A 13933-nucleotide genomic window follows, 5' to 3' on the forward strand; every position below is an offset into this window, starting at 1 on the left:
GAGACAGGCTATCTGGAACGAGCTGCTGAGATGATAGACTCCCTAGGGGTTTTTACCCGTGCTACCATAGTGGTGTTCCTTTGGTTGCGCTCGCGAAAACTTTCTGTGGGCGTCTTCATTGTTACTTACCAGCTCGACTGTAAAGAATTATTACTTAGCCTCATCCACTGACCCGCCATGATGGTGTATTTCAAGTGATCTCTAAAAACTTTTCTGACAATTGATGTCAAAGGAGATGACCGAAGAAGTGGTGACAACTCACCGATGAACTTTAGGAGAGAAATTTCTGAAGCTGACAGGTCCCTCGCCATTTGTCACCGGAAGCCTAGACAAGGTGGGAGCCATTAGTGATAACACTGAGATATGTACGCCAGACCGTTCCTGAACTCTTCAGCTAAGTCTTTTATTTCTTTTCTCTCTCCCCTTAAGAATTTGTTTTCATTCTTTTATTTTAACGATTACAGGAATCTGTTTCTCTTATCATTTTTTGAGAATTTTATGTTCCATGAAATTTGGACTCAGTCAAAATGATGTTCTTTAAGATTTTCTGAAATACAAGTATCAAAGAAATGAATATCGTAATTTTTAAATAATACCTAGGTCTACATTAATCATGACGAAAATATGAAATTTTAACTACCTTTCTTAAGTTTATGTGTTTAACTTTCCTTTTAACCTCTGGAGGATTAAACCTAAAAATAATATGTAATGTCATTTGATTGGAATATAATTAATAAGGATGCAGTTTAAATGATTATTGTGTTATTTGTGTTAATTGAATGGTAAGCTATGTTGGTTAGAAAATTTTTGTTTCTACTATGAATTAGGATTTTTATGAAAATTAAAGGGAACCTGAATGTTAACAAAGCCATTTCCAGCGGCAGTTCCCGGGTGCAAATACACAATGCTTAATGTACTAGTTAAACTATAAGATCACTATACGATAATTCTTATGATATATGAATTTGATTTATTTTGATTTTTGGCGAGTGGTTGTCTGGCACCATCAGTAAGTTTGGTTAACCAATTAAAAGTTAAATTACAACCTTTAATTTCCAGTATTTAACATAACATATACACATTTGTTACAACTTATTTTTTTAATATAAAAGACATAATATATGCTACAGAAAAATATTGATGGCATAGCAAATTACTTATATTAATTAGCATTTATTATGAAATGGAAAAACTGGCATTAGTTATTTCTAAGAAACAGCATAGCTTTGACAAGATCTTCTTTGTTGGAGGACCATAGATCCGATTTGATAAACTTCAGAGCTGAGAAGAGCCTTTTCACACTGACTTGAGTAGGAGAAAGAGTTGTTATTGTTAGGGCCACTTTTAACATTTCAGGATAGACTTTTATAAGTTCTAAAACAGGTGTCTTGTAAGAATGATCATATTTCTCTATTTCTTCAAAGGCTGTGTAGAAATTTTGTTTGTAATTTTTCAATTTCATATCTAAAGGCTCTTGGTTCTTTATTTTCATTCATTTTGCCTTAGCCTTTTCAATATTATCCAAACACATTTCTCAAAATTTAATTCATCACTGAAAGAGGATGATTCAGTTGCAATGTCTGCAGTTTGACTGTCCTGATTTGAATATTCCAATTGTTCTGAAAATAATTTCATTTTTATTGAAAGTTCAGAGATGGCTTTCTTTGCCTTCTTAATTTGTTCGTCATCCAACAAAATTCGGTGTTTCGGATCTACATATATTGAACCCAGCAAGATCTCATTGTCTAGCAAACTAGTTTCTTTTATCTTCATTGAAGAAATGATTCCTTCTGCAATTAACACGCCATTTCAGAAAGAACAAACATCACATTCTTTCATTCTCACCTCATGTTAATTCTTCAGATTGTATCATTTTTGAGGCTATATACAGTGTAGAAAGAAGAGTTTCCAATTCTGAAATAGCATTCCACAGTCTTTCTGTTAGTGAAACATTAGGGTTATCTACACCTCCCAATAAAGTTCTTAATTCTAACAACCTCTACATTATCAAGTATGTACTTCCTCATCGCATTGCTTGATCAATAATTCCTCCTCTTCCTGCTTGCTTCCTATGAATGGCATCAATTTTGGGAGTTCTTGCTGCTATTGCTGCTTACCTAAATTTACCAGTGAGATTTGCAACTAAATGAATCAGTTTAATCACTATATCACACAAATATCACATTCATCCTCCTCCCTCATATTTATTTATTAATATGTCAATAAAATAGAAAATAACTATTTATTAATGTATATAATCCATAAATAAAAATAATAACTCAGTTTGTCATTAAATTTTTCAATTCACTTTAATTTCATTTCAAACATGACTCTGACTCCACAGCCCTGCTGAAAACATCAATGAATGTTAAGAAAGAACAGTGGTTTGTAGATTTTTTGCAGCATTATGCAACAAAAGGAATACAAGACACCTGAAATGAAATGAAATGACAGTCACTAGAATGGTGGCATACTGATTCTCTGAAATCCATGTAAGCAAAGGCACCTCTTTCTTCAAGAAAAATCATGTGCATCATATTTTAGTACTGTCAAGGAATTTTTTTTAGTGAACTGGAAGGAATGAGGCACAATAATCAATGCTACAGGTTACTATGAGACACTGAAGAAGTTACAGCACAGGATACAGGATAAAAAATGTGGACTACTGTCTTCTGGTATTGTGTTCGTGCATGACAATGCTGTAACGATGAAGCTGCTTGATTCATTTTGCTGGGAACAATTCTGTTGCCCTCCTTAATAGTCCAGACCTAGCTCCATCAGACTTGTTTTTTTCATCTCAAGAAACCTCTTTGATGGCCAGCACTTTGCAAATGCTTATGAGATCAAGGTAAATGTTCAGAAATGGTTCAGCTCACAGGCGGGAAGATTCTATGAAGCAGGTATGTTGCAATTAGGGCCAAGATACGATACATGCCTTAATTTGCATGGTGAAAATGCCAAAATGTAGTTTAAGATGTGTAAACTTTTCTGAAATAAAATACAAATGGAAAAAATTGCTAAACTTTTCTTAATATCCAAACAGTACTTACATTCTGGATGAGTTATATATATATACATCTATATAGGGCTTAAATTCAGCTGAAGTACAAAATAAAATGTCTTCCATTATTTTACTTTTTATTAATTATTTGTAATAAATTTAATTCAATTTATTTAATTTTCATTTATATTTTTTCATGAATGTGCTCTACATAAACACGAAATAGATATATTCCTGTGGGCTTTTAAAAATGTAGACTTTTATCAATGCAAGCTTTTATCTGTGTGGACTTTTTATCTATGTGCACTTTCATCCATGTGGGTATCTGGCATATGTGTGCAATTATCACAATGGGGTTTTTTGTGGGCTTTCATTCTGCACACTTTCATCTGGTCACTGGGATTATTACACATGAGTGGTTACAATAGTCTTACAATTTATAACACGCTTTTAAAATATTTTACCCCACACATCAAAACTTGCAAATGCTTCCCACTGTTAGAATTAATAATACTTAGAAAAAAAGTTTAGCGATTTCTGAATTACTCTGCACAATAATATCACGTAAAAATAATATTTCCAAAATACCCAATTTTTAGAATATTATATACCAAGAAATAATTACTGAGCAAGTTATATAAACTGGAATTTTCAGGATGTGCAATGTTAATATTAATAGAGTCCCCCCCCAGAGTCATAATGTTAACACCAATAGAATTTTTTTTTCATACTTATGTATTCATAAGCTTCCATAGCATATGTATATTTGAAACTTATAGAAATAAACAATTTATTACTTATAAAATGAACTCTGATTGAAAATGAGCCACAATAAACTAAAATATATCCTCTACCCCCCAAAATGTATCACCTATTACCTTCATTTGGAAACCCTGACCATAAGCATAAATATGCATCTGTGATTTGGACTGATGTACCTTTGCTAATCTGGTTCTTTGATAGAAAAATGGTTTTTACAGTTCCATATCCCTTGAAACTATTTTATACTATATAGCATTCATGCCTATATTACTTTTTTGAGAATTAGGTTAAACCAGAAACTCTTATGTATATGCATTAAGTTACTTCCAGTAAGAAATTTATACTAAAATATCATGCACATACAGTTAACCTTTTTTATATACTTTAGCATTTAACTATGAATAATTTATTAATTTATTATTTTTAAATAATGTATATCATTATAGAGTTTTCAATACAAGTATTTTTCGATAAAAGTGGTTACAGGTTCAATATTGAGTGAAACACATATTTCCATAACTGGAAATACTTCTTATTTTATTAAGAATGAGAAAACTTTCAGATAGAATTTTATCAAAACTAAAACATTTTTATTGTGATCGCACAGCAGCGGGCACATGTTAAACGATCGGTGGACACCATGGTGCCTTCGGGCACAGGGTTGGGAACTCCTGAAGTAGAGAATCTTATAAGCATACAAAAGTCTGTATATTCTATATGTGAAACTTGTAGTGATTTAAGAGGGCAAATTTACAAACTTGGGTCACACTTGAATGAATATTTTCAACCAAAATCAAATATTCTCTAAAATTTGAAAACAGAAAACCACAAAACAAAGGCTCTTTATTTTGCTGATCATAGGTTCAATACTGAATGAAATACTATTGCTCATTAAATATCCAGCTAGCTCTAAATATATTAATTACAAATACCTTAGTGACTACTGCATGTACAGATATGAAACTTTTTGCATTTAACTTTTAACATTTTAATGAAAATATTCAATATATTTTACTAATTAGACATTTCACTCTAGGACCCTACAAAAAAATCAGTTTATAGAATCCTGTACTTAATATTGAAACTATTTTCATAAAATTCTACACAGCATTTAAAAAAAACTCTGCAACTGAAAATATATGTCAAAAATTGATAACTAAGGTGATACAGCAAGTAGCTCCTTTTTCAGATACTTTATAGTTAATATTCATGATTTCAGGTAATGAAACATACAATTGAAAATACAAGGGTTATTACTACAAGTTTTTTATAAAACGGGGAAAACCTTTTTGTTAAGCCTTCAAAGGAATTTAATCCTGAATATAATACTGAATAAAATTAATAAATGAAAATGTAGAAATTGAGTAAAGAAATAATGAAATAATGAAATGTAGAAATGTAAATAATGAAATGTAGAAATGAGTAAGCACACTGCAGAAAAAAGTAAATCAGCACTTTACAGAAAAGAATAGCATCACATGAAATTCAGAGGTAAAATAAAATGGCAAACCACTTTGGATTCAGTGAAAACTGTAAAATTTAATAAGGGCCTTCTTCTAGATATAAAAACACAGCAAGAAATCAAAAAATGTAATTAAGTAATTGAATTTTTAACACAAATGTAATGTCACAGAACTATGATAATTCATAGTTCTTACTTCACTTTATTAGCATCATCTTAACATATGGTACATATATAATGCAATACATAAAAATTATTTACCATTTATGATATAAAAAAGATCATTAGATATACATGCTACAGATAAAGATATGCATATAAAATAAAAGAATTTTTTGGTAGAAATACTTACTTCTTCTCTCTTTTGTTCTAAAAGAGCAATTTCCAATTTCTTAGATTTTAATTCTTCTTCAGCACTTGATAATTTGAAATTTTCTATTTCCTATTGAAGTACAGCAAAATATGTAACTAAACACAAAAATATACACATGTAAGATAAAAATATGTAAATCAAAATTCAACTTAAATTTGCAATCCTTATTTTTCTGTTTTAACAATGTAATAATGTACGTTCATTGAAGATGAGTAACGAAGAATAAACATGCAGTTAAGGCAGATTTTAGATATTGTTTTCTATTTTGCTGGCCAAACATTCAATACAAATAAATTAGGTTTCATGAAGTCTTGTCAGCAGCATTACATTTAAAAAAAATATTAGAGAAAGTTACAGCACAAATCTAAGCACCGAGAGAAGCAGAAAGTGAGTGTGTTGTTCAATACGGAGGCCTAGTTCAAAAGGAGAAAGATTTTTGTTTGCAAACTTTAAGTTCTGAATTAACCATCTCACTCAGCATTATGAAAAGTTTGGAGAGAGAAAATATCCAAATTAAATTAGAACGTTAAGAGACTATTGCAAAATTGCCCTACATATTTTCTATCCTTCATATGCAGGATAAAAAATCCTGAGTAGGTAAGGAAAACTTTTATCTATCAAAGTATTTTTAAATATGAAAAAAATAAAACTAGTAATTAATGAACATAGTACTGAATGGATAAACATAGTAATGTATCATGTATTGATGCAAAACAAAGTTAAATACAAATATTAACTGATGAAATACTGGTTAAATTTTCACAGAAAGTTCTACAAACATCTACAGCAGATTAAATTCAAATCAAATAAAATTTGATAAGAAACATTAAGCTGAGAATCACTAGAGATGGAAGAATGGAATGTACACTTTTTCATTAATTCGAAAAATTTCCTTTCTTGCTGAAAACACTTTTCTTTGTAGTCCTACTTAGTAAAGGCTAAAAATTAAAAACTGGGAGATTTAGTGACATACAAAGAATCTCTGAGATGACCTCAAAAATTGGAAGAAGTAGCAACTATGCAATTAGAAGTTCAGTACCTTTAATGATACTTATTTCCAAAACTGAAAATCAAATTCAAAAAAGAATACAACTTATCAGATTGATCCAAATGTATTTTTTCTAATTAAAAAATTTACCATTTTCCGTAATTTATCTTTCAGTTCATCCACCTGATTTTGCAGTTCTCTCTCTCTTAGTTGATGATCATGCTTTAACTTCCAGATTTCCTCATTTTTCAGCATTATTTCCATCTAAATACAAATAGCATTATAAATATAATTTGAAATAAAAAAATAAACATGTATTTTAAGCTTTCAAAAAAAGAGAAATTCAAAAATTTGATTTAATTAAATTTGCAAGCTTCTTCGTAACACAGAAAACATGACAGCAATCAATACAAAATACTGTTTTAAGCAATTAATGTTATCAAACTATCAAAGTTTTAATAATTAAAGAAAAAACACATTAAAAGAATTTATAGGAAAATCCTGCACACCTGCAAACTTTTGGTTGAACTGTCTCTACTCAGCAAAGCTTCCATGGCATTACTGAAATAAAAAATAATAATTAAATTTGATAGATAAGCTTCTTATTCTTCTCATTTAATACATTATAAATGCATTGTGAGAAATTCTGGGTTTGATGCCAAAATATCTTTAAAATATTCCAAGAATGCTCATATTATATTTGAAGGGACTAAGTAGAATTTCCATGTTTTCATTAATATTGTTTCTGATCATTTTTTAACATTATTGTATGGATTGAAAAAGAAAGAACTGCAGTTTAAAGTTCCTGCCAAAGAGAAGCCAAGTATCAAAGACACTGGTATGTTTATTACTTATTTTATTTGGGAAATGTCTGCAAGGGAGACTTGTTTGGAGATATGTCTCTCATGTAGACAGAGCTTTATGGATTAAGGTGGTTTTTGTTACATCAGCTCCTACTCTTTTGTCTCTTTCTTTCAGATTTTCAGTGACTTTATCAGAGTGATGTTTTAACAGAAAGGAACAAACTATACATAGGTGTAGTGACTTTTCTCCTCTATTTTAAATATACGTAAACTATGATTTTTTTTTGGATGGTGGAGAATGTTGTTTTAATTGTAGGTAAACAGATATATTAATACATCACCCTTATAAATGCAGGAAATATACATTCTGAAATTCAAACATATGTGATACTATTTAAAATTTATTAAAAAATTATTGCACTTTAACTGTAATTCATTCATAAAAAGTTAACATTATAGAATTTGTTTTATAACTTACAAAAACTATACATTATAAAACTATATGTTATAAAACTATATGCTATAAACTATATATTATAAAACTATATGAGACACATGGAACAATAACATCAGCATCATTAAATTTTCAGCAGTTATTGAAGAAACCTTTTACAATAAACATAACAATTTATAATAAATATAACAGAAGTACATTTTAATTCTGACTCAAAATTCACAGCAAAATAAATTTAAAATAGCATTAGAAATAATTCTACCTCCCAGATTTAGGCCTTTGGGCAGTTTTTTTCAGTTCATCAATTTCAGATTTCAGAGTCTCATTTTCTTTTGTGCATTTATTATACAACTGCTGTAATTCACCAAGCTGCTTTTCCTAAAAAGATTAACAGAGGCTTATTTGATGTTATCCACTATATAAACGTTTTCGCATGTAACAAGTCATTAACAAATGCTATAAATCCAAGAAGAAAAGTGCTAAATACTTTTCATCATATGAAATATTACAGCAGATATAATTCTAAAGCATAATCAGAAAAATCATCACTTTTGTTGTTGTTGTTTTTAGCCAATTCTGCTAAATTATTTTTTTTCAGAAGCATTAAAATATTTAGTTGATGAGTATTTTAATTTCCCTTGATCAAATGGAATCCATTCCTTCAAGAGGATAAGTACTTTCTATTTAATTCATATTCACTTTCAGAGCAGGAAATACTCTTTCAATTATTCTTGATGGATGAAGAAAGACATAATATAATTTTGCCTAATATTGTTAAATTTGAAATATAGTCAAAAAGGTCTTTAATTCGGACGTCCATAATCCGGAATAATCTATAATCCGGACCTCAAAGCCACAAACTTTTTGTGCATGCGTAAACACATTATGCATTTACGCATGTGCACAATACCTTTACGCAGGCATGTTTAATGCATAACGGACAATATAAGCTAAGCTAAAATTATCTAATTATCTATTTCAGTTAATGTTGCAGATTGCGTTGTTCCTGAATCTTCGAATCGGATCCGGCTTATTATTTTTTGCAGACTGTTAGAGTAATTTTATAAAAGTAAGCTTGAACTTTTGATTATGACAAATAGAATTTCCGATTCTGGAACTGCCAAAGTAGCTAGAAAGTGAAAGCATGTTTAGATGTCCATTAAACAAAAAGTGGAATTGTTGCAAAAAATGGATAAAGGCACGAAGAAAGTGACAGAGAGGTGATTTGTTTCTCTAACCATTCCGAAATCTGTTTATCAATTTCACGCTGCTCTGCGTGAAGGGGGGGGAGAATGTCGCGGCGCGCAATGAACTTGAAGTTGATCTGTCAGCACAATCCTCATCTTCAGCGCAGATGTTTTTATTTTATTTGGCTTATAATTCCTTACTAAATGTAATGTTTCATCTCGATGAACTCCGATATGATTTAAATCAATTTCTTCATTATTATAAATATCACGAATACACATCAAATAGTTTTCTGGTTGCAATTTTCTACTTTTGACTATGCGTAATGTATGCTTGACACATGCGCGCATTGAAAGAAATGTTTAATAAAGTAAACAAATAAATATTAAGCTTTTTTTTTTTTTTTTTTTTTTTTTTTTTGTAAATTTTGACACCCTTTAGATCACAATTGCTCTTTATTTCATAAATTATGCTTTCATATTTTTAATTGTATAATTTCTGCATGCCATCTTACCAGATTTAAACTGATGATCTATAATCCGGAAAAACCGATAATCCAGAATCACCGAAGTCCCGACGAGTCCGGATTAAAAACTCAGAATTCTGCAACACTTTACTTTTTAAATATATCTAATCGAAAATTTGGTTAATGAACTCAGAACATAAGAATAGAGGTTTCACTATAAAATTTCTTATTCTTTTTTGGAACTCCATTCATATCTAAGCTCCTTTCAGAATGGCTAAACCTCACTACTGTTAGCTGGATTTATCTTTTCAGTTTATTGCCTTTACTGTGAGACTTAGCTGAAGTTTCTAACTCAAATTTTATAAAATAAATTATAATCATTTTCAAACTTCTTAATGACAAAATTTAAAGTTGAGATGAAGGTGATATTCAATGCCTTATTAATTTAAATTTATGTTTGCTACTCTGGTAGATGGAATGTTAAGAAAAAATGACTTAATCAAGTGTGTTAAGTGTTACTAAAAATTGTGTTGCTTCTATATACCTTCTTTCCACTACATATAAACCATGAATTTATGTATCTCATGTTGTTTTCAGAAGGAAGAAGTTACTAGTCCACTTATGAGCAGACTAAAACACTAAATATTTATTAAATGCCTTCACCTTAGTTCCAGATGTTAAGTTTTTGTTGATCTGTTGCTAATAGTTTAATAAACATTAATGTATTAGATTCTTATAATTTTACTTTAAACAGTTTTTTTTATATTTTTCATACAGTATATCTTTTTTTTATATTAATATTTTCTCACTAAACACACTGTAGTGAGAAGTTAATTAAAAAGCATTTTTTGGGCTGAAACAACATGAATGAAGGACTGATCTGATTTCAATAACTATACCCTAGATCAGGGTTTCTCAACCAGTCGTATGCAAGGAAGCAAAGTATTTTTAACTATTAAATTCAAAAATTAAAACCCCAACATTCTGATTGAGTTTTTTCTCTAAAACTCGTAAATTTATGCGATCTGAGTGTTGTTGTAGAGTGGTTGTGGTAGTAGTACTTTGTAGTGGTTGTACTTAAGACTTTCAATTTTTGTTTAGATGGTACGCGTTAGTCTAAAGGTTGAGAACCACTGCCCTAGATCTTAAATTCTAGAACAGTGCTCTCATACTACCCGATTCATAAATTTTAGCAATATAACAAAAATACAGATCTTACAGATCAACTGTTAGCATAAAATTTTAAAGGTTTAAATTTAATTGTGTTAGAAAAACATGCTAAGTATTTATCTTCCCTTAAGATTCAATCATTTCTGTATGTTGTTATGCATCGTTAAGTCAAGCTATTCTGTGTTACTATCATTCTGCAACAGGAGCCCTTGTCTTGCTATTATTTTAAGTTGTAAATCCTAGTTACTGTAATAAATTTAATTTTTTAAAATTTGAATACATACATGATTGTTTAAAATTGTGAGTTAGATTTAGCAGCTGTCTCGGACCAGTATATCAAAGGTCATAAATTCTGGCCAAGAATTACAAAGAGAGATCAATCAGACATTTTAATGTTTCATTTTCTTTTCCTGCAAATTCATTGAAAACAAATTAAATTTTAAAATTGCATATTATAAATTACTTATTTTTCTATCAGGGTAATAAGTCCCTCCCATATAATACCTTTAACAGTTTAACATAGCTAGTTGTTCAGAATTTGAGTGAGTCTAGAGGCTGTGTCTTAGGATATGACATTGCCATTCTGAACATTAAAAACAAAAGCAATTTGCATATACAAATTTAATACCTCAATACATGTAGAAAATTTTCAAACAAAGAATTCATTACATATGATAAAAATATCAACAAACATGGCAGGAAATTATAAGCATTTTGTGTGAAAGCAACCTCTTCAATATTTTTTTTAAGTGATACTACATAACTGATAATTACTGCATGATAGTACGAATGCATAATTTTTTAACTAGAAATTTTCTTCTAGTCTAATTTTACCATTTGAAAACTAGGAACAGAAAATGTGTGGTGCATATGGTGCATACTGTTTATGATGAGACAGCTTAAATAATACATATAGCCAGAAATACACTGGTTAAACCCAGAAATACACTGGTTTAAAAACCCAGAAATACACTGGTTTAAAAAAATTAAGGAAATTTCATAAAAACAGTGATAACTTGTTCAAAAATAAATCAATCTATATAAAATTTCAACATGTTGTCAAATAAAAGTTGCTGAATAAAACTGCAGTATGCAAATTAAAAATCTGAGTACATCATCTGTGAGGAGGCTAAAATTGCATGTTTGAGAGCAAGCCTGCAAATTTTTCTGTGATATTCAGATAAGAAATCTGGGATAGCCAATTCGTAACAATGATCTGCAGGCCTGAAGAACTGTGATAAACAGCTGTTGGGAAACTCGAGGCAGGACAAAGTCAGACAGAAATTATCAGATGGCTAAATGTGAGTTCTTCTGTAGTTCATAAACTTTGCAACAATTCCTAACTACAGATTCAGCAGGTTTAGCCATGAACGGCCAACCGCTACTACGAGCACCAATGACTGATATTTGTTGGTATGCACACGAAGGAATTCAGGAATAGAAGCGCAATTCCCAACTCATCTCAGATCCTCCTTTGCTGCAGCCACCAGAAGGTTGAAGTATATGTCTGCTGTCCGTAGAAGGCTTCATGAAGGAGGATCAACATTTGCTAGCCATTTATGCCACATTATATTTGAGGTAACATTTGAGGTGGGCACGTCAACATGTCCACTGAACAGCTGATCAGTGGCATGCTGTAATCGTTACGGATGAGTCCAGGTTTTAGCCTCCAAAGTGACAGTTATTTGATTGGGAGAGAACCTGGAACCCATTATCTTCCATCAAACATCCATTAAAGAGATGCATACCAAGGAGGCAAAGTCTGTGTCTGTGGTGGTATCTCTTTGGGATGACCTCCATGTCTTTCTACATGGAGCCATGAATACTCAGGTCTATAAGGATGCCATCTTTGACGAGTATGTGCACCCTTATGCCGGGGCAATAGTTGATGATTTCCTGCTACAGGCTGATAAAGCTATACTGCACAGGGGGCCACATCATGGATGATTATCTTCAGCAGCAAACAATTCAGTGCATACTGGACCTGAATCCAATTCAGCATGTTTGGGATGCTTTACGAAGACGCATATCTGCTCTCAGTCCTTCTCTTCAGATACTTGCCATGCTTGCAACTGCTTTGCAAGCATAATAATAGCTCTCACATCCCCTGGAACTGAGAGGCTGCAAAATTGACAGCATTACACATCACTTTATGTGGTGTATTGCTTCAAAAGAAGGTAATTTTCCTATACCAAACTGATATGTCCAATTTGTTGATTTTATACATATGTTAATTTCTATAACACCATGATTTTCTGGTAATTTCTTTTCCCATTACTTAATACCTTACTATGTGTTGAATATTGTAGGTCAATTTCATTAAATTCTACATGTAACTTTTTGAGTAATTGTCATTTTCATGATTTTCCTTAATTAATGATAACCAGTATATTATGTATAATTTCAATAATATTCTTTTTATTTATAAAAAAACACTTTTCTATTTGCACAGAAATTTTACACTTATACAATAAATCATAAGTTTCTAAATCATATGATGGGAAAAACTAGTGGGTAAAGATCAGAAAAGGAAGAAATATGTGAGTAAATATGGTAATATAGCCACAGAGAATAATATACTTCCTTTTTAACATAAAATTTGATTTCAGTTAATAAACATAGAGATAACTACCGTAATTTCTGGAAGAAAGGCCGCATCAGCGTAAATGCCGCACTCGAGAAAAATGGCAGGAAAAAATTAAAATTACACAGAAACGCCGCAATAGATTAAATTGCGCGTGACATCGTCGTGGGCCATATACATGCAAAAACTCAACCTAAGTCCTGATATATGACATACCAGTTAAGAAAAATGCATGAAATGAAACCATAATTCAAAAATAAATGAAAGGTAAGAAACGTATAGCTTCTGTGCCGTTTAGAGACATTTTCAAAAATTTTCCGCTCCCTAATTAAAAACTGTACAAGTACTTGTACCCTAACTGATGGGATCTGTATTTGGCAGAATGCCAAGAAAAATCCATTCATGCTGAAGAGGAAATACGTCAGAGTTCATTATTGCGAGGCAGGTGGAGTCGTGTCCGCCTTTGAAAAAAATTGCAGAAAAGGCAGGGGTGGAAAGAGGATGGGTCCTGGAAGATTCATCGAATGGCAGAGGAGAGAGACTATTCAAACTGATGAGAATGTTGATTTGAAAGGGGAAAGAATGTTATTGTTCTGAGATCTCGTTTAGGGTGAATAAGGCATGTAGGTCCGTTCAAAGGAAAGAATGTAAACAAAATAACGTTCGCAAAAAGCAACTGAGT

At 31.0% G+C, this 13933-nt stretch overlaps 1 protein-coding gene across 8 annotated transcripts in view; it reads right to left on the reverse strand.

Annotated features, from left to right (window-relative positions):
- LOC118187069 (uncharacterized) overlaps positions 1 to 13933 on the reverse strand; it is a 102556-nt gene that overhangs the window by 5687 nt on the left and 82936 nt on the right. For 7 of the 8 annotated variants that reach the window (XM_085811844.1, XM_085811846.1, XM_085811849.1 and 4 more), the window contains 4 exons: positions 8106 to 8221; positions 7096 to 7147; positions 6737 to 6850; positions 5578 to 5667 (listed from right to left, as the gene is read on the reverse strand). In XM_085811844.1, coding sequence (XP_085667970.1) covers positions 5578 to 5667; positions 6737 to 6850; positions 7096 to 7147; positions 8106 to 8221 — 372 coding nt within the window. Of the gene's footprint in view, positions 1 to 1027; positions 2989 to 5577; positions 5668 to 6736; positions 6851 to 7095; positions 7148 to 8105; positions 8222 to 13933 lie in introns of those variants that run through there. The other variant, XM_085811845.1, reaches the window with a different exon arrangement.

The sequence above is a fragment of the Stegodyphus dumicola genome, chromosome 2, assembly GCF_044657685.1.
Source record: "Stegodyphus dumicola isolate Sdum_Otavi_A_Nest chromosome 2, ASM4465768v1".
Taxonomy (NCBI): Eukaryota; Metazoa; Arthropoda; class Arachnida; order Araneae; family Eresidae; genus Stegodyphus; species Stegodyphus dumicola.